Raw genomic sequence first — 14,788 nt, 5'->3', positions numbered from 1 at the left:
ACAACAATAAATGTGAAGGAAGTAAGAAAAAGAGGGCATCCCCTTTGCCATGACCTTAAGAGCAACTGAATGCAGCTGTCAAAGGTAGCAGGGCTTGTTGTGAAAACTTATCGAGTGACTTAGCATAATGTGTGGACTGCTTTTGAACCTGACCCACCGCGTGTTCCTGGGCATGAGGTTATATTCACCACCAGCAAAAGTTACAGCAGCAGAAAATAGGATGCATGAGCACCTTTAGACCTTGCTGGGAGAAGATGTGAGAATATAGATAGCAAACTTCTTCACATCTAAACAATTTGACGATATGCAGATATGCATATTAAATCACTCATGTTTTCAAACAGCTTCTAATGGTCACAAATACTAATCCATATTATATGTAATCCATATTTACCCCATGCAATTCGGTAGTTTGGGGTTGGTAAGAATTTCTAATGGTTTTGAAAGAAGTTTTTTTTTTGCACACAAAGACTGCATTTGCTCTGTCATAAATACAGTAAAAACTGTAAGATTGTGAAATATTACAATTTAAAGGAACCATTCTCTATTTTATTATATTTTAAAAAGTTGTTTTTAGCATCATTACCAGTCTTCAGTGTCACATTCTAATATACTGATTTAGCTCGAGAAACATTATCAAAGTTTAAAATGTAATGAATAAAAAGTTATTAGAAACAGAACAGTCTGTACTGTCACTTATGCTCAATTTAATGCATCCATGCTGAATAAAAGTATTAATTTCCTTCGGCAAAAACAACAAGAACAACAAAAAACCATGCATGTAAACATATGTTTTATATGCTTCTCATTAACATGTAAAAAGTGATGAGTTTTAATCATGGGATTTGACTTATGCGAGTTAACACATTTGAGGTGCTTTGAGGCATAAAATACACACACAAAAAAAAGGTTGGGAAAACCATAGCGTGAACCTCAATGGGATCCACAGCCTCCTGACTGGTGTCTGTCTTTGTTGAGTCTATTGACACAGAGAATATTCTGAACATGACGGTCATTAAAACAAAAGAGGTTAGACCACCTTCCAAAGAAGCAACACTATCAGCAGCACCAGTTTTCAAAGTGACAGTCACATACTTTCTTGTTCCAGCCAAACTGTCAGTGGCTTTACTTCTCTCTCTATTTTCTTTTGTTTAATATGCATTAAAGCCTCTAAATTCAATGTGACTTCTTAATGGATTTTGTACACCTTTGCACAGTCTGAGAGGGACAAAATGAATAGGCATGAGCAAAACAAAACTGCCATTATCAAATGTAAGCTCTGCACCCTGTGCCACAGCATCTCTTCCCTTTCGCTGTGATTTATCCTGCCTCCACATTCTTCGCTCACTCCGTCTGGAGGGCTGTGGGAGGGACGAGCTCGCTGATCAAAAGAAGATCTTCAAAGTCACAGTGTGAGAGCCATGCTCCTTCCAGCTTATTTGAGCAGGACTCCTCTTCTTCCTCATTCGCCCTGCTTTGATGCTAACAGGGTTGTGGGCCATAGGTGACTACATAATGGAGAGCGCACACAATGCATTCTGGGTGCTCTGCTGGGCACAAATGACAGTCAGATCAGGTGTGTTTGAAGTCCAGGTCCATCAGCAGATGGTGGTGCTGGCTGAAGAGGGTTCATGATGGTCATATTTGTGTGTGAATTCAACAGTGGCGCCTCAGCCCGAAAGCTGTTATATGGCTCGGTTTCTATCAAGCCTGTCCTTTAACAACACGCTGAATATATAGCAGAACCGATTCAAAACATTTACACAACAGTTTACACACTGTTGTGCTCATTAACATATCATTTCGAAATGTCAGATTTCCAAAATAAGAACTGTTTTCATGTTTTTGTCAACACTTTGTTCTGGTTCTCAAATCTGATGCCACGCGATATTCTATCAGTACCACCACGGAAACATTAATAATAAATTATTAAATCTGATTTTGAATATAATATTGACCATGTAATGCACTCGGTTAGTCGAATTCCCTCTCATAATACTCCACTCTTCATAATACAATAAGCTTCAATGAAGCGACTTCAAGGAAGCGACTTCAAGGAAGCAATCCCAGGAAGCGATTCCAGGAAGCGACTTCAAGGAAGCAACAGAGCGACTTCAATGGAGCGACTTCAACGGAGCAACTTCAACAGAGCGACTTCAACGACTTCAATGTTCCTTCATTACTAGATCTAAAGTGACGCTTTAGAATTAAAGCGTGGCGGAAGTAGTTCCGCACAAGAGAGAATAAAGAGGAACTTAAACGCAATATAAACACAATATCACATATATCATAGCCGCACAACAAGCCACTAAGCTACACCTCCAGTGAGGCTACAATAGCACTTCAACGGAGCGATTTCAACGGAGCGACTTTAACGGAGCGACTTCAACGGAGCGACTTCAACGGAGCGACTTCAGCAGAGCGACTTCAGCGGAGCGACTTCAACGGAGCGACTTCGAAGAAGCGACTTCAGCGGAGCGACTTCAACGGAGTGACTTCAACGCAGAGACTTCAATGGAGCGACTTCAATGGAGCGACTTCAGCAGAGCGACTTCGAAGAAGCGTCTTCAACGGAGCGACTTCAACGGAGCGACTTCAACGGAGCGTCTTCAACGGAGTGACTTCAACGGAGCGACTTCAATGGAGCGACTTCAATGGAGCGACTTCAACGGAGCGAATTCAATGTTCCTTCAATGTTCAAGTGACGCTTTAGAATTAGTAACAGAGGCTTGGGTTGAGCTGTGAAACTGTCAACTTGAATCCGTGGCGGAAGGAAGAACTTCAACGGAGCGACTTCAGCAGAGCGACTTCAACGGAGCTACTTCAACGGAGCTATTTCAACGGAGCGACTTCAACGGAGCGACTTCAGTGGAGCGACTTCGAAGAAGCGACTTCAACGGAGCGACTTCAATGTTCCTTCAATGTTCAAGTGACACTTTAGAATTTGTAACAGAGGCTTGGGTTGAGCTGTGAAACTGTCAACTTAAGATTTGAATCCATGGCGGAAGGAAGTAGTTCCACACAAGAGGGAATAAAGGGGAACTTATACGCAAAATAAACGCAATATCACACTCATAGCCGCACAACAAGCCACTAAGCTACACCTCCAGTGAGGCTACAATAGCACAAACTAACCCAGATGATGAAAACACATGGCCGCTAAAGTTGTTTTTGTCTTTGTGTTATTTATTCAGCCCTGCTCCAAAGCAAAGTGCGAGGACAGTTTTGGGGCAGGATGAAGACAGTGCAAAAGCATATGTGCATTTATGCAGAAAATTTGGGTAATACCAGGCTCTTTGAAAGGCCGCTGTGATATACAAGCCCAGGGCAATAGCTAATTGTGCTGTGATAAGCCCTAGCCACAGACTGACAGAAACTCTCTGAGCTTTGCCTTCACCTCCACAATCTCCCCTGGCACACAAACAGAACAAGGGAAGTCACATTTAAACAGTCAATTAAAAAGGCAGTTGCCTCCACCTGTCTCTCCACCATGAAAAGCCTCTATGGATGGCGGATCAGAGGAGCTGCTCAGCAGGGGCGCATCCAAAGGAAAGTCACAATGGAGAGAAGAAGTCTGACCTCGCTCAAGTGATTCTAGCGATTCAATTACTCGAGTGGTCAATGTCTCCCATTTCACACAACAGGAAGACCACAACTGGGAGAGTAAGTGCAGGGACTTTGAAACTTGAGCTGTCCATTCAACAAACTACTTATTATTTGCTACATAATAATGCTGAATTTGCAACATAAAACATGAGCTGAAGCTAAAGACACACCACTTTCACAAGCATTTTCACACTCCAAATAATACGCATAGTTTGAAAAAATATATAAAATGTTAAATAATAATAATGTTTTTATTTGTTTCTTCAACTTAAGCTTGAGTGTTAAACTAGCTTACACATAGATACCTGGCATTGAGAACTGCAAATAGTATTGACTTGTATGACAAACTGCATAAACTGCTATTAGGGTATTTATTTTTTTCTTTTTCAATGAAGTGACAAATTCAAGCCAAATTGAAAATAAAAGAAAAATTAGAATAGACAGTGAGACAAAAACAGTATCATCTAACAATCTAATTACCTCATTCTGTTTTTTGTTATCATATAATTTTCATTTATTATTGTAATCATAAACACACTGGTTTTGTAGTAAATCTTACCATTTACTGCATTTGGTTATTCTTCCAATTATTTAGCGGCTAATGAATCGGAAGTGCCCGCACATTCACAGAAAAAAGCTTACTTCCACATCACAACATAAGGTGAATAAAAAAGAAGAACTTTTTAATCGATTCATTTACATGACCTGTCCAAACAAACTGATTCAAAGGAATGAATCTGACATGCAAAAGAATGTAACAAATCCTGCAATGCTTTGTCGCACTACACTGCCACTAAGTGGAAAAGGCAGGTCATTACTGGAAAAAGCTACACTTTCATAAAACAAGCTTTGTCACGCTGCTGAAAAATAAATATACCTGCCGGGGACACGACTGGGGGGAAATTAAAATAGGCCCCTAAACCAAGCAATGTGAATAATAATGAAAAAAAAATGTGTCTCGCGATGACTAAATGTAAGCAGTCGGCAAAAGTGCTTTCCTTTGTTTTCGGTGGGTTTTACTGAACTGAGAAGAATCTAGAAATGTGCTAAAAAGGGCTTCAACACAAGCAACAGATGGCCACAGATACTGTTGGGTTTCTGCCTCAGGGCAACATTCACGAGCGACTAGGATGGCGTCACAATCGCAGTCTCCAAAACTTGGCCGCAATTAATAGTTAATACAAAAGGAACAAAAACCCAGCAGATCCAAAACCCGGGCAACGTTACATGGAGATTCCTGTGGGTGTAGCTTGGAGAAGTAAACAAATAAATAAGTGAGCATAGCACTTAAATAAACAATGACTTCGTTTGATGATTTCCTGAGTGAATAGAAATTCTTTTTGGAGAGGCAAAAGAATGGGTACGAGAGTGGGTGCCGTGTGATCTCACTACGGAGGACGGGAGATAGGAAATTATGAATATTGACTGATATCCAAGAGTTAAGCTGGCAAACAACTTCATTTTAGCCTCACCATGACATCTGACAGAAAACAAAGGGTTGGAGAGAGTAAAAGAACAAGTAAAAAATGTTTACTGTCCAAAATGAAACAAATCTGAACGGTCTTCTTCTCACTGAGAAACACTGATAGCCCACTGTGCTCGAGAACGAGAGACAACGGGAGCGAAAGCACGTTTCATTTTCTTCCCTCTCAAGTTTTTATCCTCTCACAACATTGGCTTCATTGATTCTAAGACGTGAAACAATCTTCACTAACTGTTGGTATATGAAAATCAAACATTAATGCAACTTTACAATGAGCTCCATAAATAATAACTCTTCCACTTATTCAAAAGGAACAGATACATGAAGGTCACTCTATCCAGTGTGATGTGAAGCATTTGCAAGTTTGTGATAGGGATGCCACAGTACAAATTTTGCTTGATATGATAATGTCTCAATTTGAAATGAAAGATTGAGATACAAATTTGTTTTGTATATAACAATAAACGACACGTCTCCAGTTACAAACAGAAAACACTGAAAGAAAAAGCACCAGGCCTGTACAATTATTAAAAGAGTGCCATTGAAGTGCTGATTACAGCATTAGTTGTACTAAGTATATTTCAATTCTGATTATGGTGCTTAATCATCATTATTTTACAACCAAAACTTAAGTACCAAATGCGATAAGCATGGTTGATAATTGGGTACATTAATTTGTACTACAAACTATAATACTATAAATTATACACTTCAAGTGAGCAACAAGACAAAGATGAATTAGAATTTCCTCAATGTAATAAAAAAGAACACATACGTATGCAGATATGAGACTTAGGCAGCGTCCAAAATCACAAACATATCTTAAGTAGGTACTTATTCAATAATTACTTCAGCACTACAAAATGTTCTGTGTAGTATGAATGCAATCTGAATGAACGTCAGTTAGATGACGCTGCAGGTTTAGGTCTGGGGTAGGGTTAGGGTTAGACCCACTGATCTATATAATGACTGGATAGCTCATGACATCATAAACAGTGAAGCCACCGCGCCGCCATATTGTGATTCCCTAGTGAGCTCACATGTTCTATTGAATCAATAGGAAATTGTATGATTTCACTGAGAAAACATTGCATAACAGGACACCGTTTTTAAATCTAAAGTCTCCCTGAACAGTCTTACAACGCAAACATCTTAAACATTTAAATGGTTATTTGTGAACTTAAAATATAGCTCTTTCGGATTGTTTTACATATACAGTAGATCTGTTCAAGTATTTGATTAGTTAGCAAAAACATGTTCAGAAAATGCATACAATGCAATTGTATGGGTTAATGTTTCACCTCGTATTTACCCATACACTGCACACGTCTGCGGCGCGTTCGGCTGCGACACTGCTACCGGAGCTGATCGCGCCCACTCTAGTCAATGCATGTGTGAACCAGCCGCGACGCGGCGCGTTGCTAAAGATAGGCGCCGAGTCTTTTTTCGACGGACACCGCGTCCAAGCCGCACCGTCAAAACACTGTCAGTTTCAAAATAAACATCCTGTGCAGACCTGTATTTCACAACAATATGCTATCCTTTGTAGAAACCCCAAAATCAAGAAAAAAACACGGTTCGTGGTTCTTGGCATGGTTCGTGGTCAAACTGAACATGGATTGACATGAAAATATAGTAAATAAATACATTCAATTAAATTAATAATAAGTAACGCATTGAATAATACGTTTATTGGGTTTAACTTGGGCTTAAATTACAACCTGTGGGCATTTTTTGTAGATCCTTTTGTGAACTTGGTTTTACACTTGTTGATGCACATCGGGTCATCTTAAAAGTGCCGTCGGAGCTACCTATCTCTGTATAACGGCCGTTGGAGCCCTCTGCTGGTAGGGAATCATAAGATAGCCGCTCGAACACTTCTTTCGTCACATACTGTTTTTCGCCAACTATATATATTAGGAAAGTATACAATTTCGGATCCAGCCTTATTGTGTATATTATATTATACTATGGTCTGTCTGAATACTCAATTGTTGGCTTGAAGCTGTGCATTAAAACCATTTAATGCATACGTAGTTCCAAATCCGTTTAATGCCCTGCTTTTATTGAAGCGCACGCACGTCACTCATGCAAAGAGAGCAGAGATCTGAACAGATGCAAATTCACATCTCTCTCTCTCTTTCTTTCTCTCTATCTCTGAGTCTGATTCAAAGCAGGCAGAATGCGAGATCTAACTAGCCATAACTGACGAAAATAACCGTCAATTTTACCCTTCCGGTCAAATATTGAACTGCAAACATTAATTACAGCTTTAAGTTGTCAATGCTGGCAAATGGCCGTATACGAATGATAATCCAAGGCTGGGGTGGTTCTTTGCCTCCACATTTTCAACATGATGTAAATCACAGCTTCTACTCTCTTTATCAACCGATACACCAGCACATATCTTGTTTGTGGCCTTATAGCTTAAACTCAAAACTCTCTTTCTGCCAGTCAGAAAGTCCTAAACAGACCCATGCACCTGACACAGCACAAGGGATTCTTAAGCTTTCCAAAAACGGCATTACACCGATCTAAGATCCACCTGTTCTCCAACCATCATGTGTGATAGTCTGTGGTCGATTCACATTATCACTGCAATATCAGATTTAATCAGGCAAAATAAGTCTTGCGATTTTCAAGATGTAATCAAAAAATGGCATGCAGAAACAGGCCAAACCTCGGAGTGAAAACCCCCACCTTCATCAGGCAGACTCTGAGAGATGAGGAGACAAACTCTGATTGGATTCAGACCCACTGAGGCTCAGCAGCCGTCGCAGTAAATCTCACCTGCATGCAGGCGAAGAGGCGATATCGACTCCCACCGCAGGAGCCCAATACACCACAGCCCCCCAAAAAAACACCCTCCATTAGCAAAGCCAGACTTATTCATAGGTGCCTTTAGGCTAAGAGAAATGTATTTAATTTATGAATATTTCACAAAATCTTCAAATCAATCCTACAGGGCTTGTTCACTGTGAACAAGTTGGACGTGAAAAAGTACACAAGGTACTTCAGTAAACAATTTCATGTTTTTAATATTAATGCAGACTTTCGAAACAAGCCTTTCGAGCTGAGGGCTGCTTATTTGTGGTACTTGTTTTCCATGTAAGTCAATGATTTAGCAGATGCTGAAATATAGAGCCCATGCAAACAAGTGCAACCATTAGACTTTATAAGTTACGCAAGCGACACACCTGCATAAAATTGGCAGGAGTGCCCTAATGACCATATGCCAACAGTGTTCAGAAACACTCGCTGAGGTGTTATGGAGGGCTGTTTTGTGTGTGAACGTGAGCGTATGTTTGTTAAAAGCGTCGTATGGTGAGGTGACAAGCTTGGCTTTATCCTCTTAAATATGTTGTATCGATCTCACCTTCTCCGTGTTTAACATCTGGTACTGGCGTGTTTGTGTATGTGTGTGTATTAGTCTGTCGCTTGTGTCTAAATGGGAATCGTTACCCATTATCTGTGTACTTAACACTTTAATCAAGTTTTGTGTGGACAAATAGTGGGCATAATTGAATAAACGTGTGAACAAGTTGGAGACACACCTCATCTATACATAGTCCAGTTATATACTATAACTGCTTTGTATAAAGACATAATGTTAAACATTCAATTACTCTGAACAGGGTATGGGATGTTTTTTGTTCTTCTTTTTAAACAAATGGTCGGTGAAAGAAATTATTCCAAACTCTTCCAAAATAGGACGTCAGAAATGTTATTTTCCATTCATTTGTCAAAGAGATTTTTTGCAAACCTGTTACCAAAATTTGTATAAATACCATTTAAACCCTGATTTTCTGGAAATAATTATTAAATCAATAATATATTAAATAATTATATATATATATATATATATATATATATATATATATATATATATATATAATGAATAAAATATATAAAGAATAAAATTAGTTTATTACATGAATCTGTCTCAAAGAATGTGGCAGTTTGGGACCAATATACTTACAATTAATCAATTAAATAAATAAGAATAATATTTAAGAACTAATATTACATTTAAACATTATAGTTTATGAAACAAATCTAATAGTTCTTACAAAAAAACAAAAACCAAAAAAAAAAAAACCATGGGTTTTAGCCTCTAAAGCTTTAAAGAATGAAAATGTGCCATGTGCTCTCTCCCTATCTTTAATGAGGTGATGATACTGGTCTTACCTTCCATCAGTTTTCCCGCTTCATCAGTCTGGCCTGTCAGCATCTTCTTTTCTGGGCTATCCTCTTTCTCTTTCTCTTCCCCTTGAGAGAACAGATAGATTAACATTACGGATAAAAAAAAAACAACAACAAACAACAACAATACTAATCCAATAACATTGTCCTTTCCGACTTGCTCACTTCTCAAAAAGCTCCATTCATAATTCATCCAGTTCAGAATTACCGTCCCTTTATTTCCTCATTCAGATCCGGCAGCCGGTGAGATTACAGTTATCATTTTTAATAATGGGTCTCTGAGACAAATTTGAAGCCCTGCCCTCGAGAGTGAGGGGAGGACGGCCTCATCTGAGGCTGAGTAATCGATCAAGGAAATGGCAAAAGGAGAGAGCGGGCCTTGATGATGCTCATCTGTTGCCTAAGGTGGCGCGCGCACACACACACACACACACAGCATATTTACTGCCAAATGCAGGAGAAGTGCATTAGACTACTTGATCTCCTGTAGGAAACTTAGAACATTAAGAACACGGCAGCTGTTTCTTCTGCCCTCTTGTACTGCCTCAAACGACTGACAGCTTTTTGACAGCGTATGCTTGTGAGAAAACACTACTCTGTGTGTTTGTTTTCAGCTTTAAGTTGTCTGCATTTAATAAGGCTGTGTGGTCACAGATAGCAGGCTTGTATTAAGACGTCAGCACTTTGTACGTTTGGCGAGTTAAAACAAAACCGGTTTAACACACAAAATGTCAAATTTGAAAACCTGTAATGGCTTCACTAATAGGATTTTCATGTCAATTTGAGAGATTAGGAAATTATAAACCAGCCATGCCGGCGGACTCTTCTCAGAATATTTGAATTTCACAACGCATATGAACTGCATAGAACAATCAATAAATATACAATCAAAGAAAAACATAGGCTAAATCAAATAAAAACAGGAAGAAAAAATATCTCTCTTTTTGAGGGGGAAAAATTGGCTGTCACATCTTTGATGCCTTGAATAGACCTTTCAAAGCTCTCAAATCCTTTATAGGAAGCCAGTAATGACTTTGGAGAGTTGCTGAATGTCATTATGAATACATTAGATAACAAAAGTTCACAGCAAACTGCATTTAAGAAGGCTTTTTTTTTTAAACAAAATTCGAAATCAAGACGTATTTGAACATTTCCGGATTCCAGGCTTCTTGGAAAATTTTAAAATATTAATGTGATGAACTATATCTGTAATTTCTCTGATTTTCTTTAACTTTTAAAGGGTTAGTAAAGGTTTTTTTTAAAGGGTAACCCAAAAATTAAATTAATGTAACATCATCAGCGTCTTACGTCACCAGTGTCACTGAACGCGGATTGACAACAGAACCGGAAGAGAATACAATGCTGAATAAAGTCATTGTTTTTGTTATTTTTGGACCAAAATGCATTTTTGATGCTTCAAACCATTATGACTAACCCACTGATGTCACATGGACAACTTTGATGATGTTTTGATTTCCTTTCTGGACAAGGACATTATATCGTCCATACATTTTCAATGGAGGGACAGAAAACTCTCGGACTAAATCTAAAATATCTTAAACTGTGTTCCGAAGATGAACGGAGGTCTTACGGGCTTGGGACGACATGAAGTTGAGTCATTAATGACATTCATTTGGGTGAACTAACCCTTTAACTAAAGACCATCAGGTAAAAAAAAAAAGAATTTGTTTGCAGATGCCACAAGATTTAATATTTTGTATCTAACGACATTCATTTTTAAAGGCCTAAGTGTGTAAATAAATTTCCGGTTGTACTGCATTGCTTTTCCCATAAACATAATTCCTTCATAAAGTGAACAAATCACACTCAGTCCATTAGAACTCAGTGATAGACTCTTGTCATTATGAACTAATTTCATTCACCAGCTCCTCAGCTTTCCTTTAATCAGTGGTGTTATGCTTATCAAGTCGCAGATGCCAGAAAACTTTCCGCATCTAATTAAACTTTCACTTTAACTAAACTTCACATTTCACTTGTAGCTATCTGTAAATCATTACTGGCCTTATCAGTGAGAGGAATAACCAGATTCACAATATAAAAACCTTAGGCAATGTGGTAGAAGTGTATCAGATACAATGTTGGAGCCATTATTAAGATGCACAACTATCAGATTTTACTGGTCACGCTAATTATTATATATAGTCATTTCGATTATAAACTTTTAAGTCGTGTTTACACTTTTTGGAGGAATCAACCCACATATGGCTTATTTATAATCATCCTCTGCAATTAAGCTGGATAATATAAAGTATTAGACCATAAAATGTATGCACCACATTTAACTCTCCATAGTTCTTTTTTTGTCTTATAAATCTAAGCGCTTATTTTCTGTAAATGTTCTTTATTCTGTGGGAAAAACAGTATGTAACTGATGTGTAATCTCACCTGCAATTTGTGGATCACCTCCCTTGACTTCTTTCTTCTTCTCTTTTTCTGCCTCGGGTTCAGGTTTCTTCTTTGCTGTTGGACTCAACTCCACTAAAAGATAAACACATAAACAACACGTATCAGGGAAATAAATGCAGACATGTCAATAAAAATGAGAAAGCATAGCAGAGTCTGCAACAAAAGCTTTGAACAATATCACAGAGTATTGAATTATTTATATGAGGTAATGCATCATGGGTTATTACTAACAAACTCAATATGTCCTACACATTCTTGAACAAATATTGTCTGAAGAATTATTGTTTTACCAATTATTATCAACACATTTGCTGGATTTTTGTTATTAGCATTCGGCCATCACACATTTTAAAGGTGGCATGTTGTACTTACTCTAACGATTCTGAACTGTAAAAAGCCTTCACGTGATTGCAGAACTTGTAATTACAACATGTACCATGTGGCCACTGTACCACCTGACCACAGAAGATTTAAAGGAGTAGGTCACTTTTAAAATTTTTTTTGCTGATAATTTACTCACCCCCATGTCATCCAAGATGTCCATGTCATTCTTCAGTCGAAAAGAAATTAAGGTTTTTGATGAAAACATTCCAGGATTTTCTCCATATAATGGACTTCAATGGGAAACAAACAGTTCAAGGTCCAAAAGACAGTTCCAGTGCAAACTGTTCAAAGGGCTTTAAACGATTTCAGACGATGAATAAGGGTCTTATCAAGCGAAACGATCGCTCATTTAATAAATAAATAACAAAGTTTAAGTTTTATAAGCACAAATGGTCGCCTTGCTCTGTTCTGTGATGCGCGTTCGTGACTTTCCTGTTTCGAACTTGTTCATCAAAATGAACAAATCTTTTCCAGAGTCAACTCGTTTATTTCGTTCGCTGAATGAACCACAAAATAGATTTGAATGACACGAAAAAGATTTGTTCATTTTGATAAACGAGTTTGAATAGGAGAGTCACGAACGCGTATCACAGAAGAGAGCAAGGCGACCATTTGAGCTTATAAAACTTAAACTTAAACAAATTTTCCGATTTCGTTTCGCTTGATAAGACCCTTATTCGTCGTCTGGAATCATTTAAAGCCCTTTGAACAGTTTGCAGTTTGTACTGAAAATGTCTTTTGGACCTTGAACCGTTTGGTTCCCATTGAAGTCTGTTATATGGAGAAAAATCCTGGAATGTTTTCATCAAAAACCTTAATTTCTTTTCGACTGAAGAAAGAATGACATGGATATCTTAGATGACATAGGGGTGTTCGGCACTGTGCAGATCGATCGGCAACAGCGATTCGCAATCATACTGAGCTTTATTTACAGAAATTATGATAATAGTGCAGCATTATATTTGATTGACATCTTTACAGCGAGAAACCAAGTCAATGTTGAAAGTGGAATCTGCATCCAACTGTTCAGTCCTCCACCCTCTCTCTCATTCAAGGAATTGCTGTAGGCGTTTAATTGATCAGGGATGGCAGAAAGAAAAAAAAAAACTCCCAGCATCTGGGAGATGAAGACCCTTTCTCTGGCACTCCACTGCATGCAGCATAGCAGATGTTGTTCTGTGTGTGTTTTGTGAATTTGTATGTATGGCATTGAACATGGCTTGAACCTCTGATTAGTCATGTCCTTTAGATGCACTCAGGGTTTGAACATGAGTGTGAGTGTATGATCTGTGTCTGTGTGTGAGTTACTTAAGGAATGAGAATTAAGCCTTGCATTAGAGGTGGTGTCTTAAGGGTGGTTGCTGCGGGGAATCAAACCAGCTTTGGTAGCTTGTTGACATTTGATAAAGATTAAATTGCTTTGAAATTAATTAGAAACTGACCAGAATTTACATCGTTCAATGAACTTTGATCAGGTTAACGGTCGCTTTAGTGGCTTTTAGTGGGCAGGACTCCATTAAGTGAGAGCGATGAAGAAACAGAAAAACCTGTTAGTTATTAAAAGAGCTGCATCTTCTGTGTGTGGACACGGTTCCTATAAAAAATAAATAAAGTATGAGAGGCAAAAATACTCCACATTCAAAAGCAATAAGTGATTTTACCACAATGAAAAGTGTTCTTAGGAACCAATGTGAAATCATTAAAACTTGTATATTAAACCTACTAAAATGACAAGAATCACAATCTGTTACTTTTATTTTTGCTTCTCATATTTATTTTGTTCTTTTGGCATTGTTATTTTAAACCAATTAGAGATCATGCTTTTTATGAGTTAGACTAACATTCAAAAGTTTGAGTTCGGCTAGATTTTCAATGTTTCTGGAAAACGATTCTTATATTCACCAAGGCTGAATTTATGTAATCAGAAATGTATTAAAATATTAATATTATGAAAAATCATTACATTTTAAAATAGTTTTATATTTTAATATACTTTAAAGACTGGAGTAAGGATGCTAAAATTTCCGCTTTGACAATTTTTTGGGTCACCTGATCCTTCAGAAATCATTCCATTCAGAAATATGGATATTTGCTGCCCAAGAAACATTTCTTATTATCAATGTTGAAAAGTTGTTCCAAATATCTTTCTAGTTATCAAAGAATTCTGAAAAAAAAAATATATATAATAATGATACTACTAGTACTACTACTACTATATATATATATATATATATATATATATATTACCATATTAGGTAACACTTTATAATAACTGCACGCTATTAATCATTAGTTAAGCATGAGTAAACAGTTAATTCATCATTTATAAAACATTACTAGACATTAATATGCAGTTTATAAATATAGCTATACATGCTTTTTTCTTGATTCATAAGCATATCTATAATGCGTTTAATAATTGTATTTTCATACTTTGTTAATGATCAATTAATAATTTCTAAATGAAGTATAGCATTATTTACAAACCAGTTTTTTAAGAGTTGTCAGTCATTCATAAGATCACTTAGAACGTGTAAATAAATGTAGTAAATACAAGTAGTTATAAAGCATTTAGTAGTGGTCAGTTAACTATTTTTGTTATCTAAAGTGAGGAGTGTTCATGCTTTGTAAAGCATTTATAAAGGCGATTTAAAGACTCGTCAATCTTCTAAACAGTAAAATGTA

The 14,788-nt window shown here is 37.4% G+C and overlaps 1 protein-coding gene across 4 annotated transcripts in view; it reads right to left on the bottom strand.

Annotated features, from left to right (window-relative positions):
* The window catches only part of macrod2 (mono-ADP ribosylhydrolase 2), a 618,043-nt gene that overhangs the window by 10,752 nt on the left and 592,503 nt on the right, over positions 1 to 14,788 (bottom strand). For all 4 annotated transcript variants that reach the window (XM_039653236.2, XM_089117150.1, XM_039653234.2 and 1 more), the window contains 2 exons: positions 11,699 to 11,791; positions 9,278 to 9,358 (listed from right to left, as the gene is read on the bottom strand). In XM_039653236.2, the coding sequence (XP_039509170.2) occupies positions 9,278 to 9,358; positions 11,699 to 11,791 (174 nt within the window). The remainder of the gene's footprint in view (positions 1 to 9,277; positions 9,359 to 11,698; positions 11,792 to 14,788) is intronic.

The sequence above is a fragment of the Pimephales promelas genome, chromosome 11 (genome assembly GCF_988280905.1).
Source record: "Pimephales promelas chromosome 11, fPimPro1.hap1.1, whole genome shotgun sequence".
NCBI lineage: Eukaryota > Metazoa > Chordata > Actinopteri > Cypriniformes > Leuciscidae > Pimephales > Pimephales promelas.
Note: the sequence above shows the minus strand (reverse complement) of the source record. Positions and strands in the feature narration are given on the sequence as shown.